General features: G+C 37.3%; 1 protein-coding gene across 1 annotated transcript in view; it reads right to left on the bottom strand.

Annotated features, from left to right (window-relative positions):
- LRP2 (LDL receptor related protein 2) overlaps positions 1-25,579 on the bottom strand; it is a 198,849-nt gene that overhangs the window by 103,741 nt on the left and 69,529 nt on the right. Inside the window, exons 10-21 of the mRNA XM_069471622.1 lie at positions 24,027-24,155; positions 22,166-22,335; positions 21,179-21,402; positions 19,227-19,433; positions 16,851-17,053; positions 14,355-14,495; positions 12,687-12,890; positions 7,083-7,275; positions 5,387-5,512; positions 4,041-4,171; positions 1,396-1,533; positions 742-1,023 (exon numbers count right to left, since the gene is read on the bottom strand). Coding sequence (XP_069327723.1) covers positions 742-1,023; positions 1,396-1,533; positions 4,041-4,171; positions 5,387-5,512; positions 7,083-7,275; positions 12,687-12,890; positions 14,355-14,495; positions 16,851-17,053; positions 19,227-19,433; positions 21,179-21,402; positions 22,166-22,335; positions 24,027-24,155 — 2,148 coding nt within the window. The remainder of the gene's footprint in view (positions 1-741; positions 1,024-1,395; positions 1,534-4,040; positions 4,172-5,386; positions 5,513-7,082; positions 7,276-12,686; positions 12,891-14,354; positions 14,496-16,850; positions 17,054-19,226; positions 19,434-21,178; positions 21,403-22,165; positions 22,336-24,026; positions 24,156-25,579) is intronic.

Here is a 25,579-nt window from a genome sequence, read left to right as displayed (position 1 = left end):
AAATAGATAAAATATTCAGGTAAAAATATGTGTTCTTAGAAACAAGAAGAAAATATGTAAAAAGTTGGAAATTTTAGAAATTTCAGAAAAATGTACAAGTGGGCCTTTCATTTTTGAAATCTGTTATTTTTTCTCTATAAAAAGACATGTATTATCACTATTAATCTCACCTTGATAGAGACTTCTGAGATTTCAACTGTCCTCTACCTTTATTCTTTTACATATTAATGTAATACTTCTGCTTTCTGCAATAGCATTTACTAGACTTGATCACCATGAAAAGAAGAATGTAAAGGTTAAGACTACCATTTCATCCTTAATTTATTTTACTCCAAAATGGGGAGAAAATGAATCTAACACAGGAGATTTTCAAAGACTATGACTGCAAGTACCTATTCTGTGATACTATTTTCTCAGATACTCAAGACTATGTCCAATTTATTTTGATTCAACTTTTTAAGGAGCTTGCCAACACGTAATGACTGTATTGTTCCAAACATCCGATGTTAAAAAGAAACTTTGTTGAAAATAGTCTAAATCGATGCTAGAAACCATCTGTACCATTATGAATGAGACTTATTGCTTAGCTTTCTAAAAGTCTTTGGAGTACTTGTTAAAAATATAAAATTCTAAAAGATATTTTTTCTATATAAATAATCCAAGCTTTTATTTACTCTTTTAAATGACCACCAATAGAACTCTATTCATTCCAGAAAATATCTCCAGTGCATAGCTACTTACTAAGTGTGTTACACTGAAGCTCATCACTGTTATCATGACAGTCATCGTATCCATCACAGCGGTAGTAACTGGGCACGCATCTGCCATTGCTACAGGAGAAGGAAAATGAGCCACACCCATCCGTGGGTGGCTCATTGGTTGCGTCCCCCTCGCATGTCAAGTGATTGGAAGCCAGCCTCATTCCATAGGGGCACCCACACACTCGCTGGAAATTTGGCACTGGGAAGCAGAAGTGGCTGCAGTCACCATTGGGATGGGTGGGTTGATTGCAGGAGTTAGAGCCTGCAAAAGCAAAGCACCAAGGTAGTAAATTATGTACCTTCCCATGAGGTTGATCACAGGTTTGATTTGTGAAGAAAGACAAACGGAAAAAAACATTTTTCAGACCCAATACTAAAAAGTAGCTTCCTCTTAGAAATCAACCTGCCAAACATAACATTCCATTTAGATACAGTCGTAAAAATGTGTTTTTCCTGACAACACTTTTAGGGTTAGCAGTGTTGAACAGAGATTTAGGGTCTTACACTATTATATTATGTGGGAAAAAGAATATAAGACTACCAGAAGCTATATCAAATAAGTACTTAAAGAGAAGAAGAGCCATTATATCAAATAAATACACCCATATTTAAAAAACTTGGTAATCCCACTCACCAATCTGGATGTTGACATCGTATGATTTCACATGCAGTGGATGACTGATGCCACTTCGGATAACTGTGACATCTCCACCATCTGTTTTCCTGACTTGAACAATAGCATCGAGTCTCCAATCAGTAAAAAATATATGCTCTAAGAAGAAACATGGGTGATGAGTATTTTCAGTTGCAACTCATTTATAAATAAATCACTTGGGAAAATGCAATAGGTTTGTAATGCTTCTTGCAAATGTGAGAATCTTATCCCATAAATATCTCCAATACGTTTCTATAACCATTTTCCATAACATGATACTCTCTAGAAATGCTCTTTGGAAGCCCATGTTTTAATAATACCAGTGTTCAAGTTCAGGCAGGCATATATGGAGTTTCACGATGGCATTTAGTAACAGTTAGATTTAGTCTTCCATAGGTAGTAATAAAAATAAGAATCTTAGGATTCTTCTATAGAGTGTGAGATGAGACCTCGTAAGTCTGAACTCTTATCCCAACTAAAGAATTAACCTGTTGAGTGCTCTCAGGCAAATATTTAACTGTTTGAAGGAAATAGACTAAATCATCTCCAAGATCCCTTCCAGGAAAAACATTCCATATACTATGTCTTAATGAGAACACAAATTTTTTTAATACTCAACTTTAATGAGAAGTTATTGAGAAGGAAAATTATATGTCTAGTCCAAAAAGGAACTTTCAGTATATGATTGGGGATCAATAAAAAATGTCAACACAAGTGTACATACACCTACAACCACACTAATGTTCATGCTTCTCAAAATGGTAAGAGAGAGGCAATGTAAGATTTAAAACAGCAAAAATTTACTCATGTCCACTTTACACTAATGACCGAATCAGGGGAGTAATGGATTTTCTCTTTAACAATAGTTTAACTAACTAGAAATCACAATTAGTCAGAAAATGCTTAAGATGTGACAAATTTTTTCATTAGACTGGTTTTCCTTATCTGTGGTCTAATCAATGACTATTCAATAATTGGACTCACTATATTTTATCTCTACAGACTGGCAATCTCAGTTCCACTACTCATGATGGTCTCTTAATAAACTTAAATAGATAACGACTTCAATAAAAGTTTCTGTCATATGTGTTACATACAGATCTTCAGTAAAAATGTGCATAATTTCTATGGTGTTGAACAATAAAAGAACTTTCCACAAGAAATTCACAATGAAAGGCAAGAGTTGAAAGAAACTTATTATTACAATCATTATTATTGTTATTATAATTATTATTAGGGGAATGCTGTGTTGCTTTCAGGGGGTATGAATTCAATTTTTTTTTTCATACTGATGAAACCAAAACGTACTGAAACTGCATTTTTGTTCAATCCCAAAACATTCCAGCACAGAGTAACAGAAAATTTAACATTCTTATAATGTTTCTATGTGACAGCAAATAGTGTGTGTCTGACATCATTAGTGAAAAGGGAGTAAATTCGTGGGGGGTGGGGGGTAGAGTATTTATAATTAACTCATGAAAAATCTCAGAAGAGCATTTTAAAAACATTTTTAAATACCACACACTCCTCCACAGATAAACAGATAGCAGGATGGAATATGCAATATTCTTACTAACTATTCATTCCACACTCGATGTGTATGAGAACATCTTTGATTTATACTCAATGTCTAGCTTTTTAAAAAAGTACTATGCTAATAATCAAAGTAGGAGGTTTCAACCAGGGACACAACTATCACAGACATAGGTCCTTTGGTAGCCCTATACAAAAAGTGACCCCTCTAACTGGACTAATTATGGTTTACCAAGCAAAACAGTCTCTCCTCACCCTCTTGTCCTGGCACTTTTATGCAGCATACAAGCTACCCAACCATTTTCAGAGACCCCATTTTCAAGCCTAAACAAACCACCTGTTTCATGGTGCCGGATTACATTCTTATTCCCAGCAACTCAAACTCACAGTGGTGTGCCTATACTTAAAGGGGAAGCAAGCACTAGCTGTGATCATGTGATTGCAGCTTCCCAGCATTCCATGCTTCCCAGCAATCTTTACTAGTAGCATGAAATTATTTGGAAAGGTTTTTGAAAAAACAATTATGTCTTGCTGTTCTTCATAAGCCAGAACCTAACACTTTCTGTATAACAAAGATGATGACAGTAATCCAACATTTTAACTAAAAAGCTTAACGGTCATTAGTGAATATATAGCTGATGAATATGCATAACCATTTTTACACAAGGATTCTGATGGGATTCTTGGGCACACCAGAGAACAATAAAATGATACAACAGTTACTATAAACAGCTCTTGCTATTTTATTCTTCAAAATGAAGGCAATAATATACTATTTCTTCATGTGATACGTATATAACTGAGTACTCGGGATGTTGAATTGTGTATGTGTAATCTACAAAGTGCTAGACCCATGTAAATTGTCAATAGTATTATCTAAATGTGTTCAAAAGAAAAACAACACTCTAAAAGTGAAATACTCCATCAACCAACCGAATGTTTTGTCTATATATAACAGCACCATTTTAATAATTTTTATTTTAAAGTGACTAGCTTTTCTGAAAGTGTGAGAATGCCAAATGAGGATAAGTTTACTATTGCAACTTGCAAAGTATGAAAACAACATATATTTTTATAGCTTCAAAACATACCTTTAAAGATCGTAAGTCCAAATGGATGTGTCATCTGCGGTATGTGCCCCAGTCTTTTTCTATCTAAACCATCAAAGTTGCTGTGCTCAATTCTATCAAAAAAGGCATCTATCCAGTACAATCGTGAAGCACTAAAACAATAAAACAGTTATCTGTTATCCACAAACTCGCACAGCATCTTTTACACTGAAGCCATTCAAAAACTGTAGGCTCAGTTGACGCATTTAATAAAAAAAGTTTTTTAAATTTAATATATATTCATTACAAATTTAACAGCTTTATGCCCCCCAGAAAGATACAGCTACTTTCATGATGTGGCTTTCAATTAATTGTCTTTGCAAACTTGAAATATTGCTGTCTCTGAGTTAGGAGTTTTATTTTTCTCCTTGTGAAATCAACAAATTAAGAAAAATAGGCCGGGCACGGTGGCTCACGCCTGTAATCCTAGCACTCTGGGAGGCCGAGGTGGGCGGATCGTTTGAGCTCAGGAGTTCGAGACCAGCCTGAGCAAGAGCGAGACCCCACCTCTACTAAAAATAGAAAGAAATTATATGGACAGCTAAAAATATATATAGAAAAAAAATTAGCCGGGCATAGTGGCGCATGTCTGTAGTCCCAACTACTCGGGAGGCTGAGACAGGAGGATCCCTTGAGCTCAGGAGTTTTGAGGTTGCTGTGAGCTAGGCTGACGCCATGGCACTCACTCTAGCCTGGGCAACAAAGTGAGACTCTGTCTCAAAAAAAAAAAAAAAAAGAAAGAAAAAAAAGAAAAATATTGGTAGTAATTTATGTTTAAAAGGTTAAATACATTTCTTCTCTTTTTCTCTCCCATAAATTATTTTTCCATTATCATATTTATAAGCTTATTTACCCTATTCCTTTTCCTATATTCCTAGATAAATCACCAAGTTCTTGAGAACTATATCTTATACTTTAAAAATTCTCCCAAAGTACATATAAGCAACTGTGTATTTGTTGATTGACTCCACAGATTGACTATACTCAAGACATACAGCCTGCCTTTCATCAAATCAGTGGGGTACTTTTAATGGGGTTTGGGACCCACCTCCTTCAGCTTGACTTAACCCTGTCATTCTGCTTCTTCTAGTAATTTCTTCAGAGTATTCATAAATGCATTAGCTTTCCTACCAGCAGTAGCTGGCGAACTATATTTGTGCTCTTTGTGTGAAAATAATGTTCAACATCCTTCTCCCATTAATAGTTAGTGATTAAAAAATTTCTGAGGGCAAGCATACCAGTTTCCTTCCTCCATCATATAACCCAACCTGTCCTATGTGTGTTCCACAGTAAGAGGGAACTCAGGAATACAGATGGTTCCCACTTACCCCCAGTCGATGGCTAAGCCATTGGGCCATCCAAGAGTAGTGTTTACTATAGGCAAAAGATGAGATCCATCACTCCATGCTCTCATAATTTTAGCAGGACGGAACCAATCAGTGAAGAATATATACCTAGAAAAAGAGGTAATAAATCAAGGATGTTAGCATTAAGACAAATGACATGACGTAGAGAGATTTAGCACAAACACAGATTCTCTAGAGACTGCAATTAATTTCATTTTCTGTGTTTGCTATTGAGCTTAGCAAAATTAGTATACATATAACTGATCTAACTCTTAGTTAAAAGTTCCGTTATTAACATGCAACCAAAGTCACAAATACAAATGGCATTAAAATGGGCATCCAGAGCAGAGAACCACTGTCCTAGACTTTAGGACATAAAACCATTTTCACCCAATACATTATTTAGAAAGACACAATTCAGGTTACATATTAAATATTCCATGTTGCTGAAATCAAATAATAAACCATGAGCAAGAAAACAGATTTTAATCTCTCTCTTTCTCTCTAGATTAAACAATATCTTACCAAGATATTTTTTTACATTCTGAGGAGTGAGAAAAAGCTAAGAATCAAAATTAATCTTTTCCAAAATGTAACTTTCTGAAATGTAATTACTTTACATCACTTCAAATGAATGAGTCATTAGGAAAGGAATTTAACACCTTTTCAAAACCAAACACCAAAGATTTGGGTTAAGATACATTCATTAGAAAATCAACTGTTTAACTCTCTATAGGGCAATAGAATTTCTTATCAATAATGTCAGTTTTAAAATATGTTTTTTTAATTCATGTTACAAAGAGCAGACACTCTAGGGGCTGCAAAAAGACTGTGTCAGGCACACAGTCATCAGAGTCAGGCCTGCATTTGAATACTGACTGTTTCTTAATAGTTTTGGGCCCATCCACAGTCACTTTACCTTACGGAGATTCAGATTCATTATCTTGAAAATGCGTATTATACATACCTCCTTCACAAACTAGTTTTGGGAGTAGATGAGATTATATATGTAAAGTGCTCACTATGTGCTCTGAGTGAATTGGGTTTCAGTGAATTACTAGCCATCTTTTTAGTTATTCCATTCAAATACAATCTCATAGCTCAGGCTTGTTCTAAACAAGCATGTTAGCTATTAAACATATTTAAATACAAGATGTAAGAACCAAAAAAGAATACTATGAACTATGTCATCTTTTCTTATCTGGCCCCACCAATTATAGAATGGTAGGACAGGAAACTTTGGTCTGAAAAACTTTTTTCTCTGAAAAGTACTGAATCATTAAGCAAGTTTTGCTAAACTTTCTATCAACACATTAAAGCAGGGAAAGAATTTGAGTCCTTCCCTGCTAAATCTGTATCATATTGTTTGGTCCTCTGCAATTGTGGAAACACACATGCACACACACACACATCAGTGAAGACTAGGAAAACCAAAACTTAGAAGAAAGTCTTTTTTTATTATTACTATTTTTTATCCCTCTCCCCCAGAATAAAGTTTTTTGAAAAAGATAAAGTGATGACTGAAGTTTATCATAAAGGGATAAAATTTAAGGTGATTTCAACTTATACAGTTCAATCTTATATATGCTGAACTTGCCAAAGCCTTACGGCATCACTTTTCAGTGACTGTAAAAGACAAAAACGTTTCAGGTTCTTAGGAAAATACGAACACACTTACCCAGCAAGAGGATGAACGACGACTGCTCGTGGGTTATTTAAATACCGAACTATTGTGCGTCTCCATTTATCCCCTAGCTTCATGACACTGACAGTCTTGAACTGAGAGTCTGTCCAATAGAGATTTCTTGAAATCCAATCGAAGGCCAAGCTTTCAACAGTTTGCACCCTGTTAGCTACCAGAGTTTCTCTTCCTATAAGTTAATATAGGGACATGGTTTCAACTAAGCATATTTTATATGACATACATTTTCCTACTACTGTATATTTAAAGTTTGTAGCTGAGTTAAGAACATATTTCAGTAACACATGGAAATCTTTTTTTAAAAATTGTGAACTGCTGAGCAACAGCATGAGATAAACCTAGAATCTACCCATTCCCCAAACCTTGGATCTTGAAGAATAGATATAATACTGATAACTAGGACCAGCAATGGTATGGCCCAGATTTACTCCCTCGTTCAACCTTCCAGGAAAAGATTTCTCATTGCGGAACATCTGAAGAGGAGATACCTGAGTTCACCTACTACCACCCAGAGACGGCTCTGATAAGCTGACACCACCAGGTACGACCGCAGGGCAGCCCTGAGGTATCACTGCCCAACCCTCTCATCAACAGCCACAAAGTTGCCAAGTTTGGAAAAGACCAGCAAAGATACCAGAAAGGAAATCAGAACTGGGTACAGGAGAAAAAGATCATTCTCCTCTTTTTGGAATTGTTGTGCCTTTTTCCTCTCTTTTTTCTTTTTTTCATTAAAAGAAAATCTGAATCAAAATAAACAATCACACCTCTCTTACAGTTGGAAAAAAAAATTCTAGCACTTTTTCCATTCATTTTTTCAGAAAATTGTGAAAAGAGCCTTTGGAAGACAAGCAGAAACAAAAAGAGGAGCAGGAGAAACTCAAGGAGCTAAAAACCAAGGCCATGGGGAAGGGCCTCCTGGCCACAAGTGAAATTAAGAAATCTGGCAGCAAGTAAGCTGTTCTTCGTACCGGAGGCGATGGTGGCCCTGGATCCCTATTTAAACATCTATATTCCCTGCCATGACATCTTTTGCCACCTATAGCTAAAATGAAGTATTGTCTTGGAGCCTATTGTACATTTAAGAATAAACTTTTGTTGGAAAAAAAAAGTCATACAGTGGCTCATCATCTCTTTACTTGTCTTCACTCAGCCATTCCTACCCTAGCTGTGAATTAAAGTTAAACTAGCACAGATAAAAAAAAAAAAAGAGGAAAAAAAAGAAAATTGTGAAAAGAAAGTCCTCTATGTACTAGACAATCTACTACATATTTAGAAAACATAATATTTCCAATAGCATTAATAAGTATAGCTTATATTAAATGAACACTTACTATGAGCCAGAAACTGGACCAAGTACTTAACATGGATTCATCCATCCTCACAGCCACTCAATGGAGTAGGCATTATTATTGTCCCTATTTTACAGATGAGGGAACTGAGTCAAAGAAAAGTAAAGCATCTAGGAAGAAGTGTGGACACTGCCCTCAATGTAATTTATAATGAGGTGGTGAGAGAGGAGGAGGCCATTAGGCCAAGTGACAAAAGTGAAAGAGTGATGGGTGCTAGGATGGAGGTTGCATAGGATGCTATGACAGCACAGACTCCCTGTGCCGCACATGGCAAAGTGGAGGTGTGAGACGTGGACAGGGAGACAGATTGAGAACTGCACGTGTTCTGGAAGCATGGCTGGAGGTTAAGGAGTCAATGAAAGAAGCTAAAGCAGAGAGAGTAGTTCACAGTGACCACCAGGTGACAGGGTCACCAAGGAAAGAGAGAATGGTCACACTTGTGACTCACTGTGTGAGAAATGGGATGGAGGTGTCCACGTAGACATACAGAAGAAGGAAAGAACCAATGTTGAACACCAGAGTGACAGTTATTTATAGGACAGGCAAAGGAGAAAAGACCTCCAGGGAGTACTAGAAAAAATGGTAAAGAAACAGAAAGAGATCCAGGAATGCGCTGTCATGGAAGAAGGTATTTTTGAGAAGAAGATGACCAAAGTGCCAAAGGCAAGGCCTGAAAAGCGTGATTTAGCTCAGCAACAAAGAGACTGGAGGTGACTGGGATGGGAGGGGTGTCAGTGAGGTGGCAGGTGGATTGCAAAGAGGTGAGGAATCAGCAAGAAGCATGGGAGAGGGGACAGGAAAGTGCAGATCAATCTTTCAAGGAGCTTGTCCACTAAATGAAGGAGAGAGAGGTTGTCACTAGAGCGGAACATGAGTCGAGGGTGGGTTGCATTTTTTTTTAAATGGGAGAGGCTTTAGCACACCTGATGACAGTCAGTGCAAGAAGAGAAGTTGGAGAAGAAAAGGGATAATTGATAGAAAACGATTCCCTATGGCTTCGTTTGTAATCTTGTCTTTGATTCCTGACAACTCATTTTCTGCATATACTGTGTACTCATTTGAGAAACGGAACAATGTAATGACTCCTTCACCACAGCATGGCGACTTTAACCACTTACTATAAGAATATTTTAAAAGGTAACTCGCTTAGCATGTGGACTCGAAATGGATCAAGAAGATGATGAGAATTGCAATCCACAGAACAAAACGAAGCTGACCTGTGGCAGCACCTACAGAGACTTAGCCTGCGTGCAGCTGAGAAACCAAATACTGCCTCTTGCTGAGAACTAAGCTTGACTGGACTTCTCCAGGCTCCGTGGACCTAATTCTACTCTTCAAAAAAGATAAATTCTGGTTCAATAGCAGATTGACCCACCACACATGTTTATCTCCTCTTCCTCCCAACCTCTACTTACATGACAGTAAAAGAAGAGCAGATGAGCAATTTCCACAAAGGAGTAAGGGACTGGAGGACTGGTAACTCCCTAACGGGGGGGAGAACACTACAAAGGAAGCACCAGCAGACGGGAGACACACACCCACACACGCAGCAGCCTCAGCTGGTTCACGTCCAGAGGCAGCTGCTTCTGAGAAAGGCCGGGGTCAGGGACTGAGGGGCTTAGTTAACGGACACGCCTGGAGCTTTGACTTGGGGGGACAGGCGGTACATGGGCAACGTATGTAACCTGAAATTGTATCCCCCGTAATAATAAGACGAAATTAAAAAAAAAAAAAGAATAAAGAGCAAACCCTCAGGTCATTCCCAGATCCTGAGCATCATGTCACTCCCCTCTGCCTATCTCCTCTAAGGGACCAGAGATGATCTTCTCTGGAGGAACTGAAGCAGAAAGGCTGTGGGCTCGGGGCACAATGCATAACCGAGAACCGAGACGGACACAGGACTGTGTAGAGGGGGATCGCATGAACACTGAACAGAAGAGCCCTCAGCTCCTTTGCATCGGCCCCGCTCTCAGAACATAGACTGCCAGCTCCCCGCATCTTGCCCCCTACCTGAAGAAGGAGAATGGAGGCATCTACTAAGCAGAAATTGAATCTCCAGAAATGACTCACTGGCACTGCGCAGCTCTTCAACAACAAAGCCGCCGACCACCTCAAGCGCCAGCTGATGAGGCCCACCCACCGTGCAGACCTTCCGGTCAGGTTTTTGTAGCCTCACCCTCAGTACCAAGCAAGGGTCACAAACATTTGGAGAAAGCCTCCATCACAAAAGAGAAAGTTGAAAACAAACCAAAAGGAAAAAGAAATTGAAAGAAAACAGACACAAAGGGTTTTATTTAATGTAATTAATATCTTCAGAGAAATAAGATATTCAATTTATGAAATTATAGGTTATGAAAAATGGAATAATTAGAGAACAAAAGGCTCTTCAAAATTGAAAATAATGTAAACTGAATTAAAAATTGAATAGAAAGGCTGAAAACTAAAGCGCAAAATAATCTCACAGAAAGTAGAACAAAATGGTAAAGATTAAAACTAGAGGATGCCATAGGTTGTCATGAATTTTTAAAATTTTTTATTTAGAAAAGATAAGAAAAAATAGGTGATTAATCTAACATTTAACTTTAAGAATTACAGAAACAGAGAATAGGAAAAAAAAACAGAGGCATGAAAATTTCCCAGAATAGGACATAAATCTCAAGATTAAAGGGATGACAAAAAATCCTAAAAGTATCTAGAGGAAAATGAAAACAAAACAGCAATAGTAGCAACCCAAAAAAGCTCATACACATAGAAATAGTACTCAGAACGACACTGGATGCTAGAACTCGCTGGAGCAATGTCTTCAGATTTCTAAGGTAAATTAATCTGCAATCTAAAACTTTATACCCAGCCAAACTGTCAAGATGGAGAACAAAACAAAATACTTTCAGACATTCAAAGACTCAAAATATATACCACCCTACTTACCCTCCTTAGGAAGCTATTAATATTATATAATGTGTGTCAGAAAATGAAGAAATAAATCTAGAAAGAGAAATAAATGGCCTGTCACAAGCAGGAGATGCAGCACAGGAAGATGACAAAGGGAAGTCTGAAGACAAGACCTGTGCACCAAGTATATAGAAAAGTATATAGAAAAGTAACTAAATGAATATGCAGCAATTGTTAACTCCAGAAAAAAATCAAAACTTGTCAAGATGTGTCATATAGAATACTACTTGGCTAAGCAGTGACCAATATTTATATCTATATTATATTAATAATATAAACACTTAGTATTAATTTAATCAAAAATTGCAATCTAGCTTTTTAGGGAGAATAGAGAGAGGGAAGAAAGAGTTGGGGGAGAGGAAGGAACGTAAGAGAACAAAATGCTCATCTATAACAAGGAAGTAAACATCTAAGATGATAACTTAAGAAATAGTATAAGTGAAGCATTTAGAAACGTGGAGACAAACAATACAAGAAACAACTAAGAGAGTGGTGAGCAATGAGCTCCAGAGAGCATGTCTGTGTTGGGGAAGACCAAAGGGGAGTAATATGGTTTTTTATTGATAGCAGCTATAATGATAGCTAACATTTACTGAATAGTTACTATTTTCCAGCCATTATTCTAGGTGCTTTACCTGTACTAGCCTAAAATTCCCTCAACGACTTATGAGCTATGTATTAATATTACCTGGATCATTATTCCTATTTTACAGATTAGGAATTTGAGGCATAAAGAAATTAGATAACTTGCCCAAGGTTACACAGCTAGGAATTGTGGGAAGCCAGGTTTGAAAACCAGGCTGTTTAGCTCCTAAGCAGGCCCTCTTGGTTGCTATGTTATACTGCCTACCAATTTCATTATTATTCCAAGCCCATCAGTGGCATTTAGGCAGTCCAGCATCCGGAAGGAGAGGTCATCCCATGGAATCAATCTGGCTGCTTGAGTGTGCAGAACAGCTTCTACGTAATTAATCTATTAATGGCTTCCATACGCTTCACATTTCTTTTATGTTAATATTTGTCATTGTTAAAATAATCCTGATTTATAACTTATTTAGAAGATAAAGAAAAGTTTGTTTTAACTTAATTCATAAAAAAAGCAATAGGTTACTTTTCCCAATATAAAAGTATTTAGGAAGCTTAGTCAAGACTGCTTAAGAAGTGGATACAAAGTTTTACTGAGGAAATTATTAGTATTATTATTGAAAACAGGTAAAACAAGCCCTCACACACACACACACACAGTCTCTCTCTCTCTCTCTCTCTCTCTCTCTCTTACCTGTGCCGTCAATCTTCTGTTTAAAAATCATGTGTTTTGATATATCTGAATAAAAGATAGTGCTATTCTGGGCATCAAAATCAATCCCAACAAAGTTAGAAGGACTCCCGGTCACTGGAACCATGACATCTTCCTGAGTAGACAAGGTGAATGGGATCCCACGAACAGCTGATTGGAATGAAAAGATCAGGAAGCTCCGAATAGCTGTGGGAAGACAGACAGAGCAGTCAGCCACAGCATGGTTCTTGTCCTCCCCACAAACTCCAGAGAAATCACTTAGACATCCATAAAGCAAACTTTACAATTGTGAAATATAATTCTGAAACATAAAAAAGAAATGAGTGGAAAACATAGCTGGACATAATGGAGGGGAAGAAAAAGATAAGTAACTATGAAGGTGATACAGTATTAGAATCTTCTTCCTACAAATTTATCTCTAACATTTATTTATAGAAAAAAATGATGTCTCTGTGCTTAATTTCTAAAATAGTATTAACTAAACTCCACTGCAATTCCATCAAAATTCTCAACTTAGATTAACTTTTGTATAAAGATCTACACCAAGAATCCTACTGCAGTTTTTGAGGTATCAAGAGCAGGAAGAGGAGAAGAATTAACAGCAACCAGAAATAGAAAGAAATAAAGAAGTGAAAGAAGGGAAGGGAGGGTAGGAATGAATGTCAGGAAATCAAAAAGATAGAGGAAGGATGCCCAAGACAAAGGTAAAAATTGCAGGAAAGAATTTAAAAGCAAAATTGTTAGACTATGTACTCTTGCTGTAATAGTTATAAGTACATGGTTTTTCTTAAAATGAGCCTGATTTTTCTGAATCTAAGATTACCTAACAAAGTAAAAAAATCTGTGTGCGTTAAAATAAGTTAGAATAAAACTAAGCCAGAAACAGTAACATCTGGGAAGCAAAAATTTGTCAAAGGCATAAAAATGAGAGGAGTACAAGTGAAAATAAGAGAAATATATTGTAGGAATGCATCTCATCATCAGCTGGGGGCCAGGCAATGGCCTGAGTAGGAATAGATGTGTAGGCAACCAAACAGGAAGAAAGGAAACTTCAAGGGAAGAATGAAACCAGGAGCACAGAGGCAGATAGACATAAATAAAGTTTGAACTGAAAGGTGAAAAACTAGATGAGGAATTGAGCCACCCAAATGCTCAGGAGTTTACTTTGGAATATAGCACAAAAACCAGTTGGGATTAAGATGTGATTACCTGGCCCAAAGGGGCATGAGTTGTGGTCTAGGAGAAATCAGAAACCATGAGAAGTACAGCCCTTTCCTCCAAAGTTAAGGCTAACATTGAAAGTGAAAAAGCTATACATAGTATAGAAAGGAGCTCAAAATTCAATCATATGGAATTTTGAGATCATAGTTAATAGGGGAAACGGTTTCAGGAAACAAAGAGGAAAGGGAGTCAAGAAAACCCTCAATGTGGAATTAAAGGAAAGTCCTAAAGGACATCTTCAGACACAGCTTTGAATATAAAGGAAGTGGTGCCTACCAAGAAGACACCCATGGGCTACAGAAAGCTTATTTGCTGTGAAGATGTCAGACAGGGAGCTGGCCCAGTCCAAGAGCAACAGTTAGTCTGGGTAAAGGAAGGAACACAAACACACCTGTGCTGCCTGTCAAAAAAGTCCAAAACATTTCTTACCAACGCAGTGGCGCCCATCTGTATCCAGCTGGAAGCCAAATGTGCACTTGCAGCGGTAACCCAAACCATCATTATCTGTTCTGTGGCTGAGGACACAGATCTGCTCACAGCCCCCATTGAGATCGTTACATGGATTATTAACTGGAGGAAAAAATGCACAGGGATAAATTGCAATTAGAAATGTATAGGCCAGGCACGGTGGCTCACCCCTGTGATCCTAGCACTCTGGGAGGCCGAGGCAGGAGGATTGCTTGAGCTCAGGAGTTCGAGAACAGCCTGAGCCAGAGCAAGATCCTGTCTCTACTACAAATAGAAAAAATTAGCCAGGCATGATGGCACATTCCTGTAGTCCCAGCTACTCAGGAGGCTGAGGAAGGAGAATTGTTTGAGCCCAAGAGTTTCAGCCTGCAGTGAGCTATGATTGTGCCACTGCACTCCAGCCTGGGTGACAGAGTTCTTTTTTTTTTTTTTTTTTTTTTTTTTAAGAAATAAGTTTTTAAAAAAGAAATAGAGTAATGGATTTGCAACTCGCTGGAGACACCACTACTAGTTACTACTGTGTACATCCACATCTGCCTGCGCCAACCCTCCCAATTTCACTGCTACTCTCCCATCCACTCTCAAACTGATGGCAGCAAAAAACGGGACTCCTACACCTGGATAACTATGGAGTTCTTTCTCCCCAATAATAAGTAAACATTACTCACTGAATGCTTACTTTGTAAATAAGCCAACTTAACAACCAATAGCTCTAAGAGGTAAGTATTACTCTCCCAGTTTTACAGAAGAGGAAATGAAGGCTTCAAAGGTTAGACAACTTTCCCAAGATTATTCAGCAGCTAAATGGCTAAAATAGGATTCAAATCCGGATCTAATTCCAAAATCATACATGTCTGCAATGCAAACCACTTTATACTTCCAAAGGCCACCCTCAAAGTAGTGACCTCAGGAAGCTCACTGTACACTGCACACAAGGCTGCCACAGCTAAAAATTTTATATCTGCTTTTGAAATTGTTTTGTTAGCCTTTCAAATATTCTTTAAAATATTCTCTTCACCTTCTCAGGTGGATTGACCTGGGAAAACAACAGACATATCATTCTGAGCCAAATAACTGAAATAGTAATTCGGATGATTTAACTGAGTAAGGGCAGGTATGAATTTAGTAGCTTGTGAATTAAGTCTAAAAACTATTCCAAATAGGCCAGGCACAGTGGCTCATGCCTGAAATCCTAGCACTTTGGAAGGCCAAGATGGAAGGAGCACTTGAGGCCAGAAGTTTGAGACCAGCCTGGGCAACATAGCAAGACACCCTCAGCCCACCCCATCTCTACAAAAAATAAAAAAATTAGGCGGATGTGATGGTGTGTGCCTATAGTCCCAGCTACTCAGAAGGCTGAGACAAGCAGATCATTTAAACCCAGGAAGTTGAGGTTGAGGATGCCACTGCACTATACCCCAGGCAACAGAGTGACCTTCTGTCTCAAAATAAAATAAAATAAAATAAAATAAAATAAAAAACTATCCCAAATAGATATTTCCAAAATATTTTCAGATAAGTATATATTTTCCTAGGATGACACTGTAGGATATTCATCTGAGTGTATCAGTTCTAAAGATTAGGTATTTTTTCTTAATTTACCTAATTACTTTATAGTCTTCTCCATCCTAAACAGACCCATCACTTAACATGAGCATTTTAAAGCAAATCTGTCTTTCTCTAAATTACTGCTCACCAATATTAAGCTTTCTACCAACATAATCTAGTTTATCATATTTCTTTTCTTTGATCTACAAGAAAATACAGAAAAGAGCCATATGCAGTCCAGATATACGCATCAAAGCTTAATCTATAACCTGGAAACACAAATAAAACTTATTGTAAAATAACAGAAGACTAAATAGTGTCTGTATCTAAATATTTCTTTTCTTTAATAAGAGACCAGCCAGAGAGACATCAAACCCAGTTGTCATGTGACACACCTAATAGAAACCAAAGGACAAGTACCCTATATATGCAACAGAAAAGGAAAAAAATGGCTCTGACACTACCTAAAATGAGCACTTAGACATCTCATTTTCTTCTATTGGCCCTCAGTTTCCTTAACTATAATATCAGAAGTTTGAAATAGAAGATTTTTTCTCAGTAGAATGAGGATAGGCATTTTGGTTTGGTTTGTTTGCTGCTATACCCCCAGCATCTAGACAAGACCTGGAACATTGCAGATACCAATAAATATTCCCTAAATAAATCTCTAAAATCCTCTAGTTTTGGCATTTTAACTCTGAAATACATCCATTTCTCCAGAGTCCCAATGATCTGCAGAGCCAATTTCAGAGAGTTTAACGTTCTAGATAACCCTTTGTATATTTGAGAACACCATCCAAATTTCATGAGATCCCTCATTATTAACTTCCATAACTTTAAGAAAACCTTTCTATTAATATTAATACCAAGTCTGGTAACAAGCACGGTTCCCACTGTTCTGAGGCTTACCATAGGGCTGTTTGAGGACATGGTAAACGGTCACTCCATAGGGCCTCAGGGAAGCGCGGTAGTACACTTGTGGGTTGGTATCCGTGAATTTATTCGCCTTCATCACCGCCATCTTTGTCCAATCAGTAAAGAACACGTGACCTTCAAACAAGCTTATTCCAAAGGGATGAGGAGCAAGTGAGCCTCCATGAACTACTGTCTTCCTGTTACAAAAGATATGGATATATTATTCAATTTTTTGTTTGTTTTGCTTTGTTATGATTAAAGGTATAGTTAGTTCAAGTAAATGCTGAAAAAGCTAAATAATTTCTTGCTAGAAATATATTAAATAGAATATATGCAAATGTGTGTGTATTTCCATCTACATTTAATAGAAGAATTTTCATGTTGTCTCTTGAAAAAGACCCTAGGGAGTTAAATTCTAATCCTAGTCCCAGTACTTCAGTTTGTCCTAGACCTTTCTGGAAATTACCGTTTTCTCATTTGCTCTTCATTCCTTTAAGGTTGCTCCACATATAAAAAGCCTAAGCTGTGAAACAGAGTTTTGAACTTCATGGGTGAAAGAGTGTAACAAGGGTTTGGAAATCTGGTGGAAATGCCTTCAACAATTACTTCCCACTGTGCCACTGACCACCTCTCAGCAATTAGGGAGTAGGACAGTGAGTGGTAGAGAGTTCAACCCACAGCGAACACCCAGATCAGTTCCTGATGTCACTGTGAAGACAGCAAAAAGCAGTGCTACCACTCTTATGTATCTGCTTGATGAAACTGTCAACTGATCACACTGGTAGTGGAAGCGCAGAGTGCTCAGAGCTACTTAAACTGGAAGAAAACAGAAGCAAAAGGCACTAAGCAAGGGCAAGAAATCAACGACACCTGCCATGACTACAGCCACATGGACAATGATTCCGTTAAACACACAAATACAGTGACATAGAGGATGGTTCATGAGGAAAAACTTTTATTTTCTTTCTTTTGGCATAATAAAAAAGTTCTCAAGGAAAAATCTCAGCAGCCCCTGAAAACTAAAAAGCACAACAGAGCTCTGAGAAAAGATTTGAAGATACTAAAGCTGAGAAACACATTGACGGGGAGAAAACAAAGAAACCTAAGGTGGCCAGTTAGTGCACACTTTGAAACACTCAATAATGCCATGGTACATTAAGATTAAAGAATGGTTTTCTTTTTCAGTTCGTAAATTCCAGAATCCTGAATGCCACCTGCTGGCAAAGCAAGAGGCAATGACTTTATGATTTCAGCTTAACTCCTGAGCTTTAATACTTCTTTGAAGTTTCTTCACAGCCAGCAAACCACTCATATCTTTTTGACACGACACTGATTTTTATGTTTTATGCTTTGCTTTAACCTTAGCATAAAAATACTGAGACTATATAACATAATGCCAAAATACCCCACTGAAAGAGAAAAAAAATTGGGCTTATATGATGGACTAAATTTTTTAATAAAATTAATTCATATTCATATGGAAACCAGTTTCATTGACAGAAATCATAGTATTAATACCCAATCACTTCATTTAACCAAGCAGAGGTTGCTCTAAGGATATATAATCCAGTAACAAACTGTGATATCGTCCTTACAAAACAGAGATACAAGAGAAAACAAAACTATAATATTGTTTTCATTGAGAAAATAATAAGATCAAGTCATTTAGAAAAATTAAATTGGTCAGCTTATTTGCTGAATCCATAAAGAGTAATTTTTCCTGGTCAAAATTTGAAGGACGTGTTTTACCCAATTTTTGAAAATACCAAAAGGAGAGGATCTAAAATAGTTAGCTAACTGGTAGTTAGCTCTAATCAGACTAAGAAGATGAAGAAAAAACTACACCATATTCTACATTGAAATACTGTTGTTTAAGTACCTTTGAAGTATGCTAGGTAAAAATACAATACAAAGAATTTCTCTCTGAAATTTGAAATATGTAAGAGTAGAGTAAAATCCAATTAATTCCCAGTGGATAACATCAAATACATAATAAAACTTATTTTATTTATTGGGTAAAGTTAGAAAACTAAAAGGCAAAGTGGTCTTGAGAAATAAAGCATAAAGGACCTAGAGAAAAATAGACTCAGGAGTGAAAGAAGATAATGTGCTTCATCTGGGACTGGAGACGGGGTTGGAGAGGAGAAATCAAAGAACGAACATTTGAGGTAATGTTTAATGAGTGTCATTATAGAACTCAAGAAAAGTTTAAACTCAGAGCAGGTCACTTCGTGCAAATGTCAATACAATGGTCATTTCAAGCTATCATGTCAACCAACAAAGTGATATTTTAAGTTTGGTCCTTTGGTATCCCTCGCCATTTTATGCACTTTCCCCCAAACGTGTAAAGCCATAAAACATAGTTCATACCTCTGAATGCCATCATAAGTTACGGTTTCAATGTAATCAAACCGGGAGTCGACCCAGTAAACACGCTGTGCCATCATATCCAGAGTTATACCGGCGGGCCATCCCAGCTTTGTTTTCACCAAGTCTTTACGGTTGCTGCCATCCATGAAAGCCCTTTCCAGCTTAGGTTCCCCAGAAAGGCTCCCCCAATCAGAGAAAAATAAGTAACTACAGAAGAAACACAAAAGATGAGAGAATCTGTTATTTTACAAGTCTTCCTGGAAAATATTTTTTTTTTATCAATAGTATGTTTGGATCAATGGAAATTTTCTCCAGCTCATTAGAGGACCCTGGGGGTATAAAACAACAGGGAAATTAAAAAGTATTTTTAAACAAACAGAGACTATGGGGGCCAAGCAGGAGAGTCAACAAGAACAAATAGCAACTACTAAAATGCATTAACATGGTGAAAACATTCATATTCCGTCGGCTGTGGTGGTGCATCCCTGTGGTTCCAACTACTCAGGAGGTTGAGGCAGGAGCACCTGAGTTGGAGGCCAGCCTGGGAAACATAGCAAGACCCTATCTTAAAAACACAAATTCACATTCACATCCTGAACTTATCCTGTGTTTCCTTTATCTGTCTTTTGCTTCCTCTCTTTTTTTTTTTTTTCTTTTGAGACAGAGTCTCACTCTGTCAGCCTGGCTATACAGCAGTGGCATCATCATAGTTCACTGCAACCTCAAACTCCTGAGCTCAAGCAATCTTCCCACCTGAGCCTCCCAGAATGCTAGGATTACGGGCACGAGCCACCGTGCCTGCTGCTTCTCTTTTTCACACCCATGGAAACTTACAAATATCTTTTAAAATAAGCTATGAAGCCATTTCCCTCCTCAATTTGCCATTCTGAGGCACAGCCCAGAGAACATCACCATCATTTTGAAGGAAAGACAGGTGATACAATGAAGTAGAACTGAATAATCATCATTCACCAAAACTAAGGTAGCCTAAAGTACGTTCAAGGGTCCTAAGATTCAACTGTGAAATTCTAGAAGAAAGCTAAGTCTCCTATAACTCTTCTCAAATGTGGCGAACAGGAAAATTTGCATTTAAACTTAAAGAAGAGCACTATACTAGTTTTGCTGGGTTGATTCACGCCAAACAACTCGTAACAAGATATGGGCATTGATATCTCAACCCTAGTCTGTAACAAGAAAGCACTAAAAGGAATCATTCTAACTTCCATTCCCCTCCTTAAAAAACTTTACTGCTAATTAATGTTACAGTGCTCATCTTAATAATGGTGAAACATATGTAATGTTTTGTTGTAATAATATTATTAGATTGAGTCAGAACATAGAATCCAATCTCTTGGCTAGGCCAATGTGGCAAACACTAAGAATAAAATTCATATCCCAAAAACATCAAGTATTTTTAGCACAGTAGTTGTGTTTGGATTACATATTCTCAAATGCAATTATATTTAACCAACTCCTTAAAAGCTTCTATTGCCAGGCGTGGTAGCTCCCACCTGTAACCCCAGCACTTTGGGAGGCTAAGACAGGAAGATCACTTGAGACCAGGAGTTGGAGACCAGCCTCGACAACATAGGGAGACCCTGTCTCTACAAAAATAAAAAAATTAGCCAGGCACAGTGGTGCATGCCTATAATCCTAGCTACTTGGGAGACTAAGGCAGAAGGATTGCTTGAGCCCAGGAGTTTGAGCCTGCAGTGAGCTATCATTGTGCCACTGTACTCCAGCCTGGGCAACAGAGCAAAACCCTGCCTCAAAATTAATGAATTAATTAACTAATTAAAGCTTCTATGAATAAGGATATAATATAAACATGGGTTCTAAAATACAAAGCCTAAAAGAAATCAGAATTAACCTTCAATCAATCCCATGGTCAATATATAGGGGCAGAGAGAAAACTAAAAATACAGGAATCAGTATGTTTTCACATCACTTACCCAACAGTTGGGTCCAGGGCAAGTCCTCTAGGATGCCCCAAGTTTTCAGTTATGAGGGTAACCCGGTAGCTTCCATCCAAATTTGCCATATCGATGCGGTTGACCTTGGTCTCCACCAGATAGAGCTTATCGTTAATCCAGTCCACAGCCAGGTTCTCCGGAGAGTCAACAGAAACATTCAGAACTTCTTGGATATTTAAACCATTAATGTCAACTGAAAAAACCTGAAAGAAAAACCAAAATTATTATACTTCTTAAGCATAACTGTGTGGTTTGTTTTGATTTTTAGCTGTAATCAAATCAGAATTGCTAATAATCCAAATTCTCAACTTCTAGAAATTTTACACAAGTTATCATTTAACTAAATTAGAATTTTATTTACGGCACAAGAAAATGTAAGAGGAAGAAATAAATAAAATTCCGTAACTCTTTAAGCATCTCTAAAATTTATGTTTCAAAAATCTCCATTGCATTTCTCAAAGTTGAAGTTAAATCAATCACACTTTCCAAATCAGACAGTGTAATAAAATTTTGGCTGTTAAACAAAATCCTGTCAATATTTGTTATCCAATCCTCAATTACAGTTCCATTTAGAAGACGCAGGTAAAAATCTGATTTTTATCACCCAGGAAAGCAGAATACTTTTACATTTTAAAATGATCAAGTTTCAAAAATTACTACCAAATATCTATCCAGTTTTGAAAAAATGTCTACTATTTCTTTTAATTAAGCTTTTGGACTCCATTTCGAATAAAATTAAAAGTTGCTCAAGGCTAATCCATATAATAGACTGCTTTGTTTAATAGGTCTCATGTAATAGTATAGCATGGAAAAGGTGCTGATTAACATAAAATATCTCAAGGGCCTTTTTTGTTAGAAAACAAAGGAACTTTCCCCTCTACTCCCCCCAAAAATGAAAAACTATCAACACTTTGTGCTTGGAGTTCTATTCAGCTCCCAAGCTACACTCCTGAAATCTCTATTTACCTTATGTCGAACGGTGTCTGTCCAAAAGACTCGGTGCAGGCGATAGTGGAAATCCACACCCACAGCCATTCCACGATTCTGAGACTCTACTAGGTTCCGGAAGCTCCTTCCATGAATATCACCAATTAGCAAATCCCGACCATTGGAGAAGATAATGGAGGCCTCGCTAACTAAATGTGAAGAAGGAAGGTGTTACCACTCCTTAGAGTGGGCAAGGATGCTGAAGTATCTTACAACTGATATGCTTGCTGCTTTTTCCAACGCTATCTTCTGTGTTATCTTGCCTGATTTTAACATGTTAAAACCTCTGGGGCAGGCAGATAGCTCTCATTCTACACATTTTACAAAAGACGAATTGAGTTACAAAAGACAAATTGAGGCACAAAAGATGCTCAACGAGGTGTTCAAAAATCACACAGTAAGCTAAGAAGAGTTTGGCAAGAATTCGAGTCCTGACTGCCAATCCAGTACTTTCAATGACATTGAGGAGAATACATCAGGTATTTTCAAGACTCCTTGATGACACGGGCACCTTACCTCCATGTGCAACTTTAGACTTTGTTAAACACAGAACACATTTAAAACATGGCAATGGTGGTTCCACATCTGCTCTGTCTATATACTCACAAGTATGCAAAATGACACAGGAATAAGGTTATCTATTCAGTCTTATTTGCAATAGCAAAAGATAAGAAATGATATAAAAGTCCATCCATAGGGGACTAGTTAAATAAATTACAAATACCTGAAAACTGGAATATTATGCCATTATTAAAAAAGAACAAAGGAAGAGCTTTATATACTGATATGGAAAGCTCTTGAAAATATGTTAAGTGACATTAGCAAGAGGTAGAACTGTGCACATAGTTTACTACCACATATGTAAAAATAGCATTAAATATCTATATTTGTACATTCTTATTTATGCATTTAAAAATCTCTAGAATTGAAATAAAGAAATAGCAATTATCCATGAGAAAGAGGAAGTGGAAACCAAGCAGAGGGGAATAGGAATGGAGGGAGACATTTTACTATATATCTTCTTATAATCTAAAATTTTTCAACATATGACTCTATTGTCTATTCAAAAATAAATAAAATGAATTGTTAAAAATCAACTATACAGTTAGTACACAGCAAAGCAGGTATTTCTATGTGAAAACAACTAGAAAATGGGCCATTCATCAATCATGGGAGCAGTTAAGTTTCAGGAGGCACCAAAGGCACTTCAAAATCAAGTGTGAAATAAAAATTGGAAAAAAGGAGTTAAATTGAGCCCTTCTTACCCAGAAATGCACAATGACAAAATGCTTTGGAGAGCTCATCTTTTTTTAGTAGATTTTCCCTATAACTTTTCTGTATTGCAGTACCCTTAGATTGATTCCAACAGAATACCCAGAATGAGGGCATTCACACAAATTTTAATACAAATTTAGCGTGTGTGTTTTGAAACACCCCTAAGTTTTGCAGGAACAATGCCAAAATTATTTCTATAGATGGTTGTCCCCTAGTTTTGTGGTAGGTAAATTAATCAAAAGTTAAATGACCAAGTCAGTCAAATGTAGGCGTAACATTTATTTCACAATTAAATGTGAATGACGTAACAGCTTAGGCCAAAGCAAATAAGCAACCCATAAAAAATATTAATAGTGGTCACCATTAACACACAAATTGGTCCTTAATAATCAAAGTATGAAATTAATGTTGATCCATTCTCCCTGGCAGCAGGGACCATTCCTGATTTGTGATGATAAAACCCTGCCACCAGCATAAATGCTGATTAATTCTTTTGTCATCAGCCATGGAAGGAAGATATTAGAAGTTTACTGTTCAGAGGTAGAGGTGTCCAAAATTTACTCACAGGAATAATTAGCTTTACAATTCCGCTCATGCTCCAAGATATATCCTTCTTCACAGAGGCACCGGTGACGGCCAAGTCGGTTTTCACACTTCTGGTCACAAATTCCCCATATCTGGCAATCATCAAACTCTGCCACATGGGAAACACACATTTTTATGTATTTTATATATTTCATGTTTACCAGCATTTCTTGAGCATGACAAAAGTCCTGGATAAGATGGCCAAGAATATGGTGTTGTTAATGTCTAAATAAGCACCCTCTGGAAATAGGCCCAGGTTCTAGGCATATGATAAAAAATAGGAGTTCAGAACAGCCATCTTCAGTCAAGGGAAAAGAGCATTTAAACCATATTTTTAAATCTACATGAAGGATAACTTTACAGAAGATTGCACAACACTGCTTGAATTTATAGCCTTGTGGTATTGCATTTCATTTATTAATGTTGGCTTACAAAATAAATGAATTTTGGTGTAAATCTTCCCTTTAACACTGTGCTTTCCAATATGGAAGCCACTAACCCCCTGCACCTACCTAAATGTATATATAGATTAATCAAAATAAAATAAAATTAATAATTCAGTTTCCCAGTCACACTTGCCATATTTCAAGTGCTCAATAGCCACATATGTCTAGTGGTTACCATATTGGAGAGCGAAGATATAGAACATTTACACCACTGCAGAAAGTTCCACTGGACAGCACTACCTCAGAATAAAGTAAGACCTGCCTTGTACTCAGGCCCTCAAGAAGGCATAAGTCTGACGGCAATAAAGTGTTTGGAAAGATCTATTTGCCCAGCTGTCTTTCCTCTGATGTCAAAAAATCATAAGCAAAATTAAGTTGAAATTATTTTCAAAACATGAAAAATTTCCTCTCTTCTACTTATTATTCATTCATTTAATAAATGTTTATTGAAAGTCCCTTACATGGCATGGCATTTCATTCCCAGAAAAGGCCCAGTTCTACTGTGTGAAAAAGAGTTTCAATATAATTGATATAAACAATATAACATGGTGGGTGGGGAGAACACAACAATATATAAAAGGGGTCTTTCTTAAAGACTGTAAGGCTTAAGGGGTGCAGAAATTGACCTACCCTTGGTACACTGATCCAAGTCCACATCTACTCTCCATCATCCCTACCCAGCTCTCTTCTCTGGGAGGATGGCACAACACTGCGTGAATTCATAATCATACATCTAAACCAACAGGGTTCCCATGCCCTCTGGCTTCAGCAAATTCTTCAGTAGATTATAATTTCTGAAACCATTGCAGCCCAGGTCTAGAATTCTCCAGACTTCTAGAGTTTGATTACATTTGCAGCAACGGTCAGAGTTTTGAATTGGGTTTGGCCACCCCTGCTAGGTGGCCCACCATGCCATGACGCCCCAACTAGAAAAGCCCAAGAAGATTCTGGGATCAAACTAATGGTTTCAGTTTTTCCTCCAGGCCAAACATAACATGAGCCAGCATATCTTTCTTTGTGACTAATCACAGAAAAACAATCTAATCTGGACATGACCAGGTAAAAGACCATGTGGGTATAAACTGCA

This window comes from Eulemur rufifrons, chromosome 1 (assembly GCF_041146395.1).
Source record: "Eulemur rufifrons isolate Redbay chromosome 1, OSU_ERuf_1, whole genome shotgun sequence".
Classification (NCBI taxonomy): Eukaryota; Metazoa; Chordata; class Mammalia; order Primates; family Lemuridae; genus Eulemur; species Eulemur rufifrons.
This window is presented reverse-complemented; position numbering and strand designations above follow the sequence as displayed.